Consider the following 13,185-nt stretch of genomic DNA (forward strand, 5'->3'; position numbering starts at 1 on the left):
TACTTCCTAAGATGAAATGCCCAGAATTAGGCACATATTTCATTGAGGTTGAACTAACGTTTGTAAATGTTTATCATGACTTTTTTCTTGCACTATCATTCCTATTTATGAAGTTTAGGAAACTATACCCGTTTAACCACATTCACGATTTGCCCTGCCATCTTCTCCAATTTGTGCATATTATTCCCCCTTGGCATGCTTCTCATGTCCCCCTTACCTCTCATGTCCTTTGTTTTATATTGTGTCTTCCTAATTCCTTACAAAATGTACTACTCCACAACTCATTATATTAAACTTCATCTGTCACCTATTCCGTCAGCCCACCAAAGTCTTTTTGAAGTCTCTACTAAGTTTATAATACTTCCAATAGAATGTAAAACTATATGGTCACAATTTCACACTTATATAGTTTACAGACAGCAAATCTATCCAGAATGTATGGTGGACAGTAATAATCTTACTTAAATTAATATATTACATTTATTTGACAGTTGTTATTCCATCTATAATGAGGTATTGTGTCTACTTTTAGATGGATGACCTTGGAGTGACTTAGTGTCTTTTTATTGGTTATTTTAGAAAAAGCAGACAACTAAACTTAACTATAACAGGGTAAATGCTGGGAGAGTCCAGGACTCGAGGGCATAGTCTCAGAATAAAGGGACTCCAATTTAAGTTTGAGATGAAGAAGAATTTCTCTCAAAGATTAAGAGTCTTTGGAACTCTTTGCCACAGTGTGTAGGGATAGAGTCCTTGTGTATACTTATGGCTGCGAAAGGTCGATTCTTCTTTATTAGGGGAATCAAGGGTTATGAATAAAAGAAGGAAAGTGAACGTGAGGAATGTCGAATCAGCTACGATCCTATCGAAGGGCAGATCAGGCCCAAGAGGCCAAATGGCCTACACTTGTTCCTACCTCCTTTGGTCTTATGGATCATACACGTATTTAAGTATATTTCTCTTGTTTAATGGTTTGCCTTTTTGGTTTTCTGTACTGTAAATATCTGTTTTCTCAAGTAATACTAAAAACATCAATGCTCCTTATGAATAAACTCAGGGAGTTAGTACACTGGTAATCTAGAGGCTTGGGGTAATAATCAAGACAGCACAAGTTATACTGGCAGGGAAATTTGCTAGGACTGTTTGGGAGGATTTAAATTAGTAAGTGGGTGGGGGGGGGACCCAGGGAGATAGTGAGGAAAGAGATCGATTAGAGATGGGTACAGCTGAGAACAGAAGTGAGTCAAACAGTCAGGGCAGGCAGGGACAAGGTAGGACTCATAAATTAAACTGCATTTATTTCAATGCAAGGGGCCTTACAGGGAAGACAGATGAAGTCAGAGCATGGTTAGGAACATGGGACTGGGACATCATAGCATTTATGGAAACATGGCTCAAGGATGGGCAGGACTGGCAGTTTAATGTTCCAGGATACAAATGCTACAGGAAGGATAGAAAGGGAGGCAAGAGAGGAGGGGGAGTGGCATTTTTGATAAGGGATAGCATTACAGCTGTGCTGAGGGAAGATATTCCTGGAAATACATACAGGGAAGTTATTTGCGTGGAACTGAGAAATAAGAAAGGGGTGATCACCTTATTGGGATTGTATTATAGACCCCCCCCCCCCCCACCCCCCCCAAAAGGCAGAGGGAAATTGAGAAACAAACTTGTAAGGAGATCTCAGCTATCTGTAAGAATAATAGGGTAGTTTTGGTGGGGGATTTTAACTTTCCAAACATTGACTGGGACTGTTTAGATGGAGAGGAATTTCTTAATGTGTGTACAAGACAATTTTCTGATTCAGTATGTGGATGTACCTATTAGAGAAGATGCAAACCTTGACCTACTTTTGGGAAATAAGGCAGGGCAGGTGACTGAGGTGTCAGTGGGGGAGCACTTTGGGGCCAGCAACCATAATTCTATTCATTTTAAAATAGTGATGGAAAAGGATAGACCAGATCTAAAAGTTGAAGTTCTAAATTGGAGAAAAGTAAATTTTTACGATATTAGGCAAGAACTTTCGGAGGCAGATGTTCGCAGGTAAAGGGATGGCTGGAAAATGGAAAGTCTTCAGAAATGAGAAAACAAGAATCCAGAGAAAGTATATTCCTGTCAGGGAGAAAGGGAAGGCTGGTAGGTATAGGTAATGCTGAATGACTAAAGAAATTAAGAGTTTGCTTCAGAAATAGAAGGAAGCATATGTCAGGTATAGACAGGATAGATCGAGTGAATCCTTAGAAGAGTATAAAGAAAGTAGGAGTATACTTAAGAGGGAAATCAGGAGGGCAAACTGGGGACATGAGATAGTTTTGGCAAATAGAATTAAGGAGAATCCAAAGGGTTGTTTACAAATATATTAAGGATAAAAAGGTAACTAGGGAGAGAATAGGGCCCCTCAAAGATCAGCAAGGCGGCCTTTGTGTGGAGCCACAGAAATTGGGGGAGATACTACATGAATATTTTGAATCAGTATTTACTGTAGAAAAGGATATGGAAGATATAGACTGTAGGGAAATAGATGGTGACATCTTGCAAAATGTCCAGATTACAAATGAGGAAGTGCTGGATGTCTTGAAATGGTTAAAGGTGGATAAATCCCCAGGATCTGATCAGGTGTGCCCGAGAACTCTGTGGGAAGCTAGAGAAGTGATTGCTGGGCCTCTTGCTGAGATATTTGTATCATCGATAGTCATAGGTGAGGTGCAGGAAGACTGGAGATTAGCAAACGTGGTGCCACCGTTTAAGAAGGGCAGTAAAGACAAGCCAGGGAACTATAGACCAGTGAGCCTGAGCTTGGTGGTGAGCAAGTTGTTGGAGGGAATCCTGAGGGATAGGACGTACATGTATTTGGAAAGGCAAGGACCGATTCGGGATCGTCAACATGGCTTTGTGCGTGGGAAATCATGTCTCACAAAGTTGATTTGAGTTTTTTGATGAAGTAACAAAGAAGCTTGATGAGGGCAGAGCAGTAGATGTGCTCTATATGGACTTCAGTAAGGCGTTCGACAAGGTTCCACATGGGAAACTGATTAGCAAGGTTAAATCTCGTGGAATACAGGGAGAACTAGCCATTTGGTTACAGAACTGGCTCAAAGGTAGAAGACAGAGGTTGGTGGTGGTGGAGGGTTGTTTTTCAGACTGGAGGCCTGTGACCAGTGGAGTGCCACAAGGGCACTCTAATTTTTGTCATTTACATAAATGATTTGGATGCGAGCATAAGAGGTACAGTTAGTAAGTTTGCAGATGACATCAAAATTGGAGGTGTAGTGGACAGCGAAGAGGGTTACCTCAGATTACAACAGAATCTGGACCAGATGGGCCAATGGGCTGAGAAGTGGCAGATGGAGTTTAATTCAGATAAATGTGAGGTGCTGCATTTTGGGAAAGCAAATCTTAGCACGACTCATAGAGTTTGTGAGAAGATTTGTAGCTCGGGTGCTCATTGTTGTGGTTCTGTTCACCGAGCTGGGAATTTGTGTTGCAGACGTTTCATACCCTGTCTAGGTGACATCCTCAGTGCTTGGAAGCCTCCTGTGAAGTGCTTCTGTGATGTTTCCTCCAGCATTTATAGTGATTTGTATCTGCTGCTTCCGGTTGTCAGTTCCACCTGTCCGCTGCAGTGGCCGGTATGTTGCGCCCAGGTCGATGTGCTTATTGATTGAATCTGTGCATGAGTGCCATGCCTCTAGGAATTCCCTGGCTGTTCTCTGTTTGACTTGTCCTATAATAGTAGTATTGTCCCAGTCGAACCCATGTTGCTTGTCATCTGAGTGTGTGGCTACCAAGGATAGCTGGTCATGTTGTTTTGTGGCTAGTTGGTGTTCATGGATGCAGATCGTTAGCTGTCTTCCTATTTGTCCTGTGTAGTGTTTTGTGCAGTCCTTACATGGCATTTTGTACACAATATTGGTTTTGCTCATGCTGGGTATCGGGTCCTTCATCCTGGTGAGTTGTTGTCTGAGAGTGGATGTTGGTTTGTGTGCTGTTATGAGTCCTAGTGGTCGCAGTAGTCGTCTGGCTGTCAGTTCAGAAACATTTTTGTTGTATGGTAACGTGGCTTGTCCTTTGGGTTGTGGCATGTCCTCATTCTGTTGTCTTTCCCTTATGCATCTGTTGATGAAATTGCGGGGCTATCCGTTTTTGGCGAATACATTGTATAGGTGTTCTTCTTCCTCTTTTTGCTCTAGGACTCATAACAGCACATCGAGCTGGACCCAATATACTGGCCACTGCAGCGGACAGCTGGAACTGACAACCGGAAGCGGCAGATACAAATCACTATAAATGCTGGAGGAAACATCACAGAAGCACTTCACAGGAGGCTCCCAAGCACTGAGGATGTCACCTAGACGGGGGACGAAACATCTGCAACACAAATTCCCAGCTCGGCGAACAGAGCCACAACAAGGACTTATAGACATAATGGTATGGTCCTAGGGAGTGTTGCTGAACAAAGAGACCTTGGAGTGCAGGTTCATAGCTCCTTCAAAGTGGAGTCACCGGTAGCTAGGATAGTGAAGAAAGCGTTTGCTATGCTTACCTTTATTGGTCATAGTATTGAGTACAGGGGTGGGAGGTCATGTTGCGGCTGTACAGGACATTGGTTAGGCCACTGTTGGAATATTGCGTGCAATTCTGGTCTTCTTCCTATCGGAAAGATGTTGTGAAACTTGAAAGGGTTCAGAAAAGATGTACAAGGATGTTGCCAGGGTTGGAGGATCTGAGCTACAGACTGGGGCTGTTTTCCCCAGAGCATCAGAGGCTGAGGGGTGACCTTATAGAGGTTTACAAATTATGAGGGGCATGGATAGGATAAATAGACAAAGTCCTTTCTCTGGGGTCGAGGAGTCCAGCACTAGAGGGCATAGGTTTAGGGTGAGAGGGGAAAGATATAGAAGAGACCTAAGAGGCAACGTTTTCACGCAGAGGGTGGTACGTGTATGGAATGACTGCCAGAAGATGTGGTGGAGGCTGTTACAATTGCAGCCTTTAAGAGGCATTTGGATGGGTATATGAATAGGAAGGGTTTAGATGGATGTGGGCCGGGTGCTAGCAGGTGGGACTAAATTGGGTTGGGAAATCTGGTCGGCATGGACGGGTTGGTTCGAAGGGTCTGTTTCCATGCTGTACATCTCTATGACTCTAAGTTCAAATTCTGTTTTGGCAGTTTGAGAATTTGAATTCATTTTAAAAATTTTAGAATAAATTTGGTATCAATAAATGTGATAATGAAACCCTCAAACTGAAGTCAAACTTCAATTGATTCATGAATATTCACGAATAACCAGATATCTTTACCTGGTCAGGCCTGAATGTCATTCCAGTCCCACACTATGGGGTTGCCTCTGAACTGCCTTCTGAAGTGATCTAAGTGAAAGTGACATCTGCAGATGCTGGAGATTTGATTTGAGAGTGTGGTGTTTGAAACGCACAGCAGGTCAGGCAGCATTTGAGGAGCAGGAGAATCAACGTTTTGGACAAAGGCCCTTCCATCAGGAAGTGAACTGACAAACCATACCAAAGGATGGAGGAACAAAATTAAGCCATTCAAACCATCAAATCTGTTTAGATATTCAATTAGATAAATGTTGCCCTGTGCCTTAAGTCCCTCAAACCACCCTGGTTCTCAATTTTATCAAACAAACATCTGTCAATTCTAGTTTTTACTTTTTTTATTAGCCAAGTCACAACAATTTGGGAGAGTACATTTAGATATGAGAGGCAATTTTTTTTTACACAGTGGTTCACATGTGGAATGAACTTTGAGAGGAAGTGCTAGTTAGAACATTTAAAAGATATTAGGAAAAGTACATAGTAAGAAATGTTTGGAGGGATTTGGGCCAAGTTTGGCAGGTGGGACTTGTTTAGTTTGGGATTATGGTCAGGATAGGCTGATTGGACCAAAGGGTCTGTTTCTGTGCTGTATGACGCTATGACTCTGTATCCATCAGTTGTTTTGTGACGATCTACTTACCTTTCATTATGGCAGACAAGCCACATTTTTACAGTTACTGTCCCTTGTTCTGAACTCAGTCATGTGTGACAATTTGTTTAATTATCTTGTAAATACAATGGAAGACAATTAAACTGTATAATTTAACCCTTTTAGCATCATTATCATTCTGCTGAATGTGTACAACACACTTCTTCCCATAGTGTGACGCCCAGAACCAAATGCAAAAACTGCTGCATAACTTTTGCTTCTTCTTTTTCGATCGAGATTTTTAAAAATGTGTTAAGCTTTTAAACTATTTTTGTGCCTGTCCTGTAGTTTTTAATAACTTTTTGGAAAAGATTTGTAGCTCAGGTTGAGGTTCTGAATGTAGGTTTATTCGCTGAGCTGGAAGGTTCATTTCCAGATGTTTCGTCACCATACTAGGTAATATCTTCAGTGGGCCTCAGAGGGAAGCACTGCTGATAATTCCTGCTTTCTATTTATATGTTTGGGTTTCTTTTGGTTGGTGATGTCATTTCCGGCAGGGATGTCATTTCCTGTACTTTTTCTCAGGGGTTGGTAGATGGGGTCTCGATGTATTTGTTGATAATTTCTATCTTGCAAGTCCAAATTTCTGCTCCTTCCACAGTTCCATTTAGATGCTACACTAACCCATTTTTTTGGTGACCTTACACTTCTCCCGAATGACAACTAAAGATGTTGCCATTTTCAGCAATGGCCACATCTCAGGATTGAATCAGATCAGAAAGCTAATAGTTTAACCATTTTAACTTACACCTTAAAATCTTGTTATCATTATATTAATTATGAAACAATGATCATTATAAATATTTGCAGCATATATATTTTAATTTTATCATGACGATGAGCACTGTTTTGATGGTACGTCTTCCATTCATGACATTTTATTCATTTCGACAATGCTGCAGGAAAATCATTTCTATTGCAGATGTAAGTCTGGCATATCATATTCACCTTTCATAGTGCAAAATTGAAGTCTGAATACTGTCTTTCAGTATTTTAATATTCAAATATTGTGCACATAAAGCCATTCTAAAATAAATTGTTTTTAATTTGATTGATCCACTATTGTACATTCCAAAATGGCAAAAAATGAATTTTAAAAAAATCAAAACCCTGCATCCTGGGGAAGCATGCCTGGTTGTAACCTTGTGCAATTATATTTCTGCAAAAATGTTAAATCCAACATTGTGAAAAGTGTAATTTCATCCCTATGATGGAGCTGATGGGAAACAATGCGCGCCAGAAGTTTAAGTTATATCAAGGTGATGTCCCCACTACATTGCTACCCTACTGTAATTACATTCACAAAGTAGGGGAATGAATGAAAACACAGCGGCGCTGCATGTTCTACGGCATAGCAGCTACTGTACGGCACTGCGCCTGCGCCCTGGTCACTGTACGGCACTGACCGGAAGTTGCGGCAAGCAGCGAGAGTCAGTGCAGTTGCTGTGGAGCGGCGGCTGTGACCGACCATGTTACCCCTCTCCATAAAGGACGATGAGTACAAGCCGCCTCGACTTAACCTGCTGCGCAAGGTCTCGGGCTGGTTCAGGTATGCGCCGAGGGGACGGTGGACACGATAAAAGTGATCGGCTCCAGCGGCGGGCCGAGGTGCTCGCCTCGGGCCCGGGGAGCGGGTACCGGGGCAGGGGCCGCGCCGCATCAGTCTCTTCCGCTGACACCCTTTCTGTTCCCTCCCTCCCTCCATCCCTTCTCCTGCCAGGTCCATCCTGTCGGATTCCACGTCCCGGAACCTCTTCTTCTTTCTGATGCTCAACCTGTCCTTCGCTTTCGTCGAGCTGCTGTATGGGATCTGGAGCAACAGGTGAGTCTGGGCCCGGCCCCGATGCATTGCCACGTCGCGCTTCCGAGGAGGAAGTGAGGGGGAAACACCACTGCACGATGGCAGTTCCCCGCTGGTGGGAGTGGAAGTACCACCTCCCCACACCACTCTGACCTGTGTCTGGGCCAATGATGTCAGAACCTAGTATTTGACTTGGGCCTGGTATTTTGGTTTGTTTGTGAGGTTGTGGTCAGATGTGAAAGATCTTTTCATGTTTTTGACGGATATTGCAGAGCCAATAACATTCACTGCTGGTGAAATGTACACAGTCATGGTAGCCTAACTGTCTGTACCAAAGTCCAATAAATTAAATGGTGGTTTTAATCAGTTTTGGTTGAGAGTCAGTGGACCCAAGATACCCCAAACAGCTTGGATCAAATTAAATATTTTTGAAGGGTGCTCACTGTTGTGCTACAAGCAGGGTGGGCACCAAAGATCCTAGACAATAGGAGACTGATATTATTTGTGGTATTGGTTTGGGGTATAAATGATTGCCAGGACACCACTCAGAACATTTCTGCTCCTTAAATGAGTGTTGAGGATTATTTATGTTTGCCTTGGTTTAATAGCTGATCTGAAAGAATGAAGTATTCCTTTTGTGTTCCACTTAGTGTCAGCCTAGCCATCTGATTAAGGTTCTGGAGTTGGGTTGAACCCAGTGTCTTAAGGAAAGAATGTTAACAGTTGACCCAAAGCTGCCAGATTATGTCCCCTTCCTTGTTAACTCAGCTTATGTTAATTTAGAAACAGGCCATTGAACCTAATTAGTTCAGTCCATATTTAACAACCTGTTCTGATATTCATTAATCAGATTAGTATAGTCTAATTCTCTGCCTCAACTATAAATGGGTTACATGTGTTCCACTACCCAAAAATTAATTTATTCTCACATCTGTGGATTTCTTTTGTTTAAGCTTGTAACTCTTTATTCCTAGCTCCTGGTAACTGTTTGTTCCTATTTACCACAGTAAAAAATGAGGTCTGCAGATGCTGGAGATCACAGCTGCAAATGTGTTGCTGGTCAAAGCACAGCAGGCCAGGCAGCATCTCAGGAATAGAGAATTCGACGTTTCGAGCATAAGCCCTTCATCAGGAAGCCTATTTACCACAAACAGAATTAAAATTGAATTAGAAAAGCAAATGTTGTGAATACTAGCATGTTGGAATAATTATGAAAGTAGCTGGAAAGGTTCAGCAGATGTAGTATCTGAGGAGAAAGAGAAACAGTTAATGTTTCAGATTGATCTTTAGTCAGAACATTTGCTGTATTATTACAGTAATTCCTGGTTTGTTAACTAAAGCCATAAGACATGGTGCCAAAGTAGGCCATTTGGCCCATTGAGTCTGCTCTGGCATTGAATGAGATCATGGCTAATCTGATGATCCACAATCCCATTAAAAGGTAAAACCTAAGATTAGGAGGAGACCATTCAGCCCATCAGGTATGGTCTGTTATTAGGTGAGATCATGATTGATCTAAAAACCTTTAACTTTCCTGCCTTCTCTGCATAACCCTTGACAATTTTAACAATTTGTGTATATTGTGTATCCTTCTTCAAAGGGATCATTTGACTTGAAGCATTGACTCTTTCTCTCTCCACAGATGCTGCCTGATCTAAGTTTTTCCAGCAATTCTGATTTTCTCATTGCCAGCATCAGCTCTTTGTGCTTTTTTTGTGTACTTGTTTTGAACTTGTTTTAACAACCAGCCTCTCCAGCCCTCTGCATTAAATAATTCCACAGATTCGCTTCAGAGAGAAAAAATTCCTCCTCATCTCCACCTGAAATGGGTGATCCCTTATTCTGAGATTACATCCTCAGATCCTAGACATTGCTGCGAAGGGAAATGCCCTTTATACATTTATTTTAAGTGCTGTAAGAATCTTGTCATTCTTCTAAACTCCAAACATTCCCCACGTGTCCTCCTAACATGGTCCCTCCATACCTGGGGTCAACCTAGTGAACCTGGTCTGGACGTCTCCAATGCCAGTCTCTCTTTCCTTGGATGAGGGGCCCAAAACTGTTTAGTGTTGTTTTGCAAGGTCTCTCCACTTTTATATTGTATTCGTTTTGAAGTAAAGGCCATCATTCCATTTAATGGCTCTATTACCTGCTGAACTTCTATGCTAGCTTTTTGTGGTTCCTGCCTGAAGACTCAAATCCTTCTGTTCTGTAGAATTCTGCAATCTTTTTCCATTTGAATAATGCTCAGCTACACTTCCTCCTGCCAAAGTGCATAACCTCTTATTTATCTGCATTATATTTTCTCCACCAAGTTTTTGCCCACATCCTCACTACTTCTCTTCCTATGTATGTTTGTGTCATCTACAAACCTGGCTTTAATAATTCACTTTCCTTCTCCAAACCATCAGTGTTTTATAAGGGGTAAATGTGGGGTTATGGGTGGGTTGCGCTTCGGCGGGTCGGTGTGGACTTGTTGGGCCGAAGGGCCTGTTTCCACACTGTAAGTAATCTAATCTAATTTAATTTAAATAGTGAAGCCCCAGCACTGATCCCTCTGGCACTCCTCTAGTTGCATATTACCATCCAGAAAATGCTCCCTGCACCCCGATCCAAAATCTGCCTGCTGAGTTCTCCTATCCATGCTAATGTCCTACCTCCAATACCTTAACTTATGGGCTCTTATCTCATTAAGTACTGTAATGTGTGTACCTTACCAAATGCATTCTGAAATTCCAAATATGTTGCAGCCACTGCTTCCTGTTTATGAATCCTCCTTTTCACCTCAAAGAATTTAAATAAACTTATCAGGCATGATTTCCCATTTGTGAGGCCGTGTTGACTCTGCTTGATCATATTAGGTATTTCCAAATATTCTGTTGTTATCTCCTTTACGTTAGTATCATTTTTCCAGTGACAGATCTTAAGCTAACTGATTAATCAGCAGGTTACAGTTGGCATTCTACTTCTTATTGAAGCCTAAATCCTATTTAGAGTACGGAGCCTAATATTGCTCAAAATACTTTATTAATATTCTTAAACTTTACTCTTGTCATAGAGACATTGTGATAATTGTAGAAGGTTTATTGTACAATTATCTGGAAAAGTAAGACCAACAAAGACCGCATCAGTGACAAGTTCATAGATTTTGTTTGATACAAAGTTTTTAGAACAGCACGTTCTGGATTTGACCAGCGGCAGGTTGTATTAGATCTGATATTGTGCCATGAGGTAGGGTTAATTGATAATCTCATGAAAGCACCCCTAGATAGCAAAGCCATTATTATTGAATTTGGTTTGAGGAAAAGATTATTTTTCTAAATTTAAATAAAGACAATTTTAGAGGCATAAAACCAATCCTGAAGAAGGGTCGCTGGACTCAAAATGTTAACTGCTTTGTCTCCATTGATGTTGCTAGACCTGCTGAATTTTTCTCCTCACTTGTTTTTTGTGTCTTTTGATAAAATCAGAGTTGGCTGAAGTGAATTGGTGAATCATGTTAGAGTGGGTCAATAAAGATGCAGTGGCAGACATTTTGAGGAGATATTCCAGACTACCACAGAATAAATAAATCCCAGCATGTAAGGGACAGAACAGTGATCCGTGGTTAACTAGAAAAGTAAAACTTGAAGCTGAGGCATGTACTGTAATTGTGCAAGGACAGGTGGCAGGTCAGAAGATTGGACAGTATGTAAAAACTGCAAATTAATCATCAGAAGAATTGAGCTTAATATCAGAGAGTAAGAGAAACGAGAAATATGAAAACAGGTGATGATTTTTAAATTTTTTTAAAAAGTTAACAAAGTAACATTGGTCTCATCAGAAACTGTGTGGAAAACTGTAATGGAAAATAAGAAGACATGGATGAATTGATCGGATATTTTGCATCAATCTTCACTATAGCTGATTCCAGAAACATCCCAGAAGCAGTGAGAAATCAGGAGTGGGGGAATTCAAGAAAATTACAAGCATCAGAGAAGTGGCACTTCTCTGGAACTGTAGGCTGATAAGTGACTGGATCATGATGGATCTCATTGCTGGATCTTAAAAGAAATGACTAGCGAATGGTTGATGCATTGGTTTTAATTTTAGTTTTCCAAACTTCCTAGATTTGAGGAATGTCCCATTACATTGGGAGATAGCAAACTGTTATTCAAAGGAGGAGGGAAACATACAAACAGAACAAATATGAGCAATGTAGATTACTGGTGTCCTTGAGTCTACTGTGTCATGAGCTAAGATCACAGCTGATCATTTGTTTGTGATTCAAATTTTACACTCCCACCTACTTGTATAACACTTTTTTTTCTTAAAAATAAATTCAACAATCCTACCTCTACCGCTTTGAGGCAGTGTTTCAAAAGTTTCACAACAAGGTAAAACAAAAACCGAAAAGGTGATCTCTAATTTTAAAACAATGTTCCCTAATTCTTGTCAAGACCATTCAGGAACTTCTAAACGAAACCTATCCTCATAAGGCAACCCACTTGTTTAAAGTATAAATCCAGCAAACCTCTCAACTGCCAGTTAGATCCTTTCTTAAATAAGGAGATCAAATCTGTACACAGTATTCAAGATATATCTCAACAATGCCCTGTGTATTGAAGCATGACATTCTTTACTTCTGTTCAGTTTCTCTTGTAATAAAGAATAGTATCTCATTAGTCACCTTGATGTCCTGCACCTGCATGCTAACCTCTTGAGGCTCATGCTCTCAAACAGTTCAATTCCTCTACATCACAGATTTCCACAGTCATTTTTTTTTGTTGAAATAGTACTCTACCTTGTTTTTCTTCCTGTTAAAGGCAACAATTCATCTTTACCCCTCCATTATTCCATATGCTAGAATTTGCACGTTTTTGTAACTGTATCTATATCTCTCTGCAACTTCCTTATCCATTTATGATACACTATCATACCTATCTTGGTGTTATTTGTGAATTTAACTGCCATGCTTTTGCTCCGCTCATCCGAGTCATTGATGTAAATTGTAAAAAGTTGAGGCCTGAGCACAGTTCCTTATGGGACTCCACTTGTCAACCACATTGCTGTGAGTCTAGAGCCATATCTATGGCAGAGCAATAAGGATGTCACATTTCCCTTCCTAAGGACATTACTGAACCAACTGGTTTTTGACTATCAATGATAGTCACCATCACTGAGACTATGACTACTATCTTATATTCCAGATTTTATTCATTGGCTTTAAATCCTTCCAGTTGCATGTTGATATGAAGCCTTGCCATGACATAAAAACAAAGTGCATCAAAATTCAGCAGGTCTAACAGAATTTGTGGAGAGAGAGAAAGAGTCCAGAAGAGGAGTCATAGACAATAGGTGCAGGAGTAGGCCATTCTGCCCTTCGAGCCAGCACCACCATTCATTTATGATCATGGCTGAT

At 41.0% G+C, this 13,185-nt stretch overlaps 1 protein-coding gene across 2 annotated transcripts in view; it reads left to right on the forward strand.

The window, feature by feature from the left end:
* The first annotated feature begins 7,388 nt into the window (after nt 1-7,388).
* slc30a7 (solute carrier family 30 member 7) overlaps nt 7,389-13,185 on the forward strand; it is a 65,845-nt gene continuing 60,048 nt past the window's right edge. The window contains exons 1-2 of one of the 2 annotated variants that reach the window (XM_060830235.1): nt 7,389-7,532; nt 7,704-7,805. In XM_060830235.1, coding sequence (XP_060686218.1) covers nt 7,453-7,532; nt 7,704-7,805 — 182 coding nt within the window. In that variant the 5' untranslated portion in view covers nt 7,389-7,452. Of the gene's footprint in view, nt 7,533-7,703; nt 7,806-13,185 lie in introns of those variants that run through there. The other variant, XM_060830236.1, reaches the window with a different exon arrangement.

Source organism: Hemiscyllium ocellatum, chromosome 9, assembly GCF_020745735.1.
Source record: "Hemiscyllium ocellatum isolate sHemOce1 chromosome 9, sHemOce1.pat.X.cur, whole genome shotgun sequence".
Taxonomy (NCBI): Eukaryota; Metazoa; Chordata; class Chondrichthyes; order Orectolobiformes; family Hemiscylliidae; genus Hemiscyllium; species Hemiscyllium ocellatum.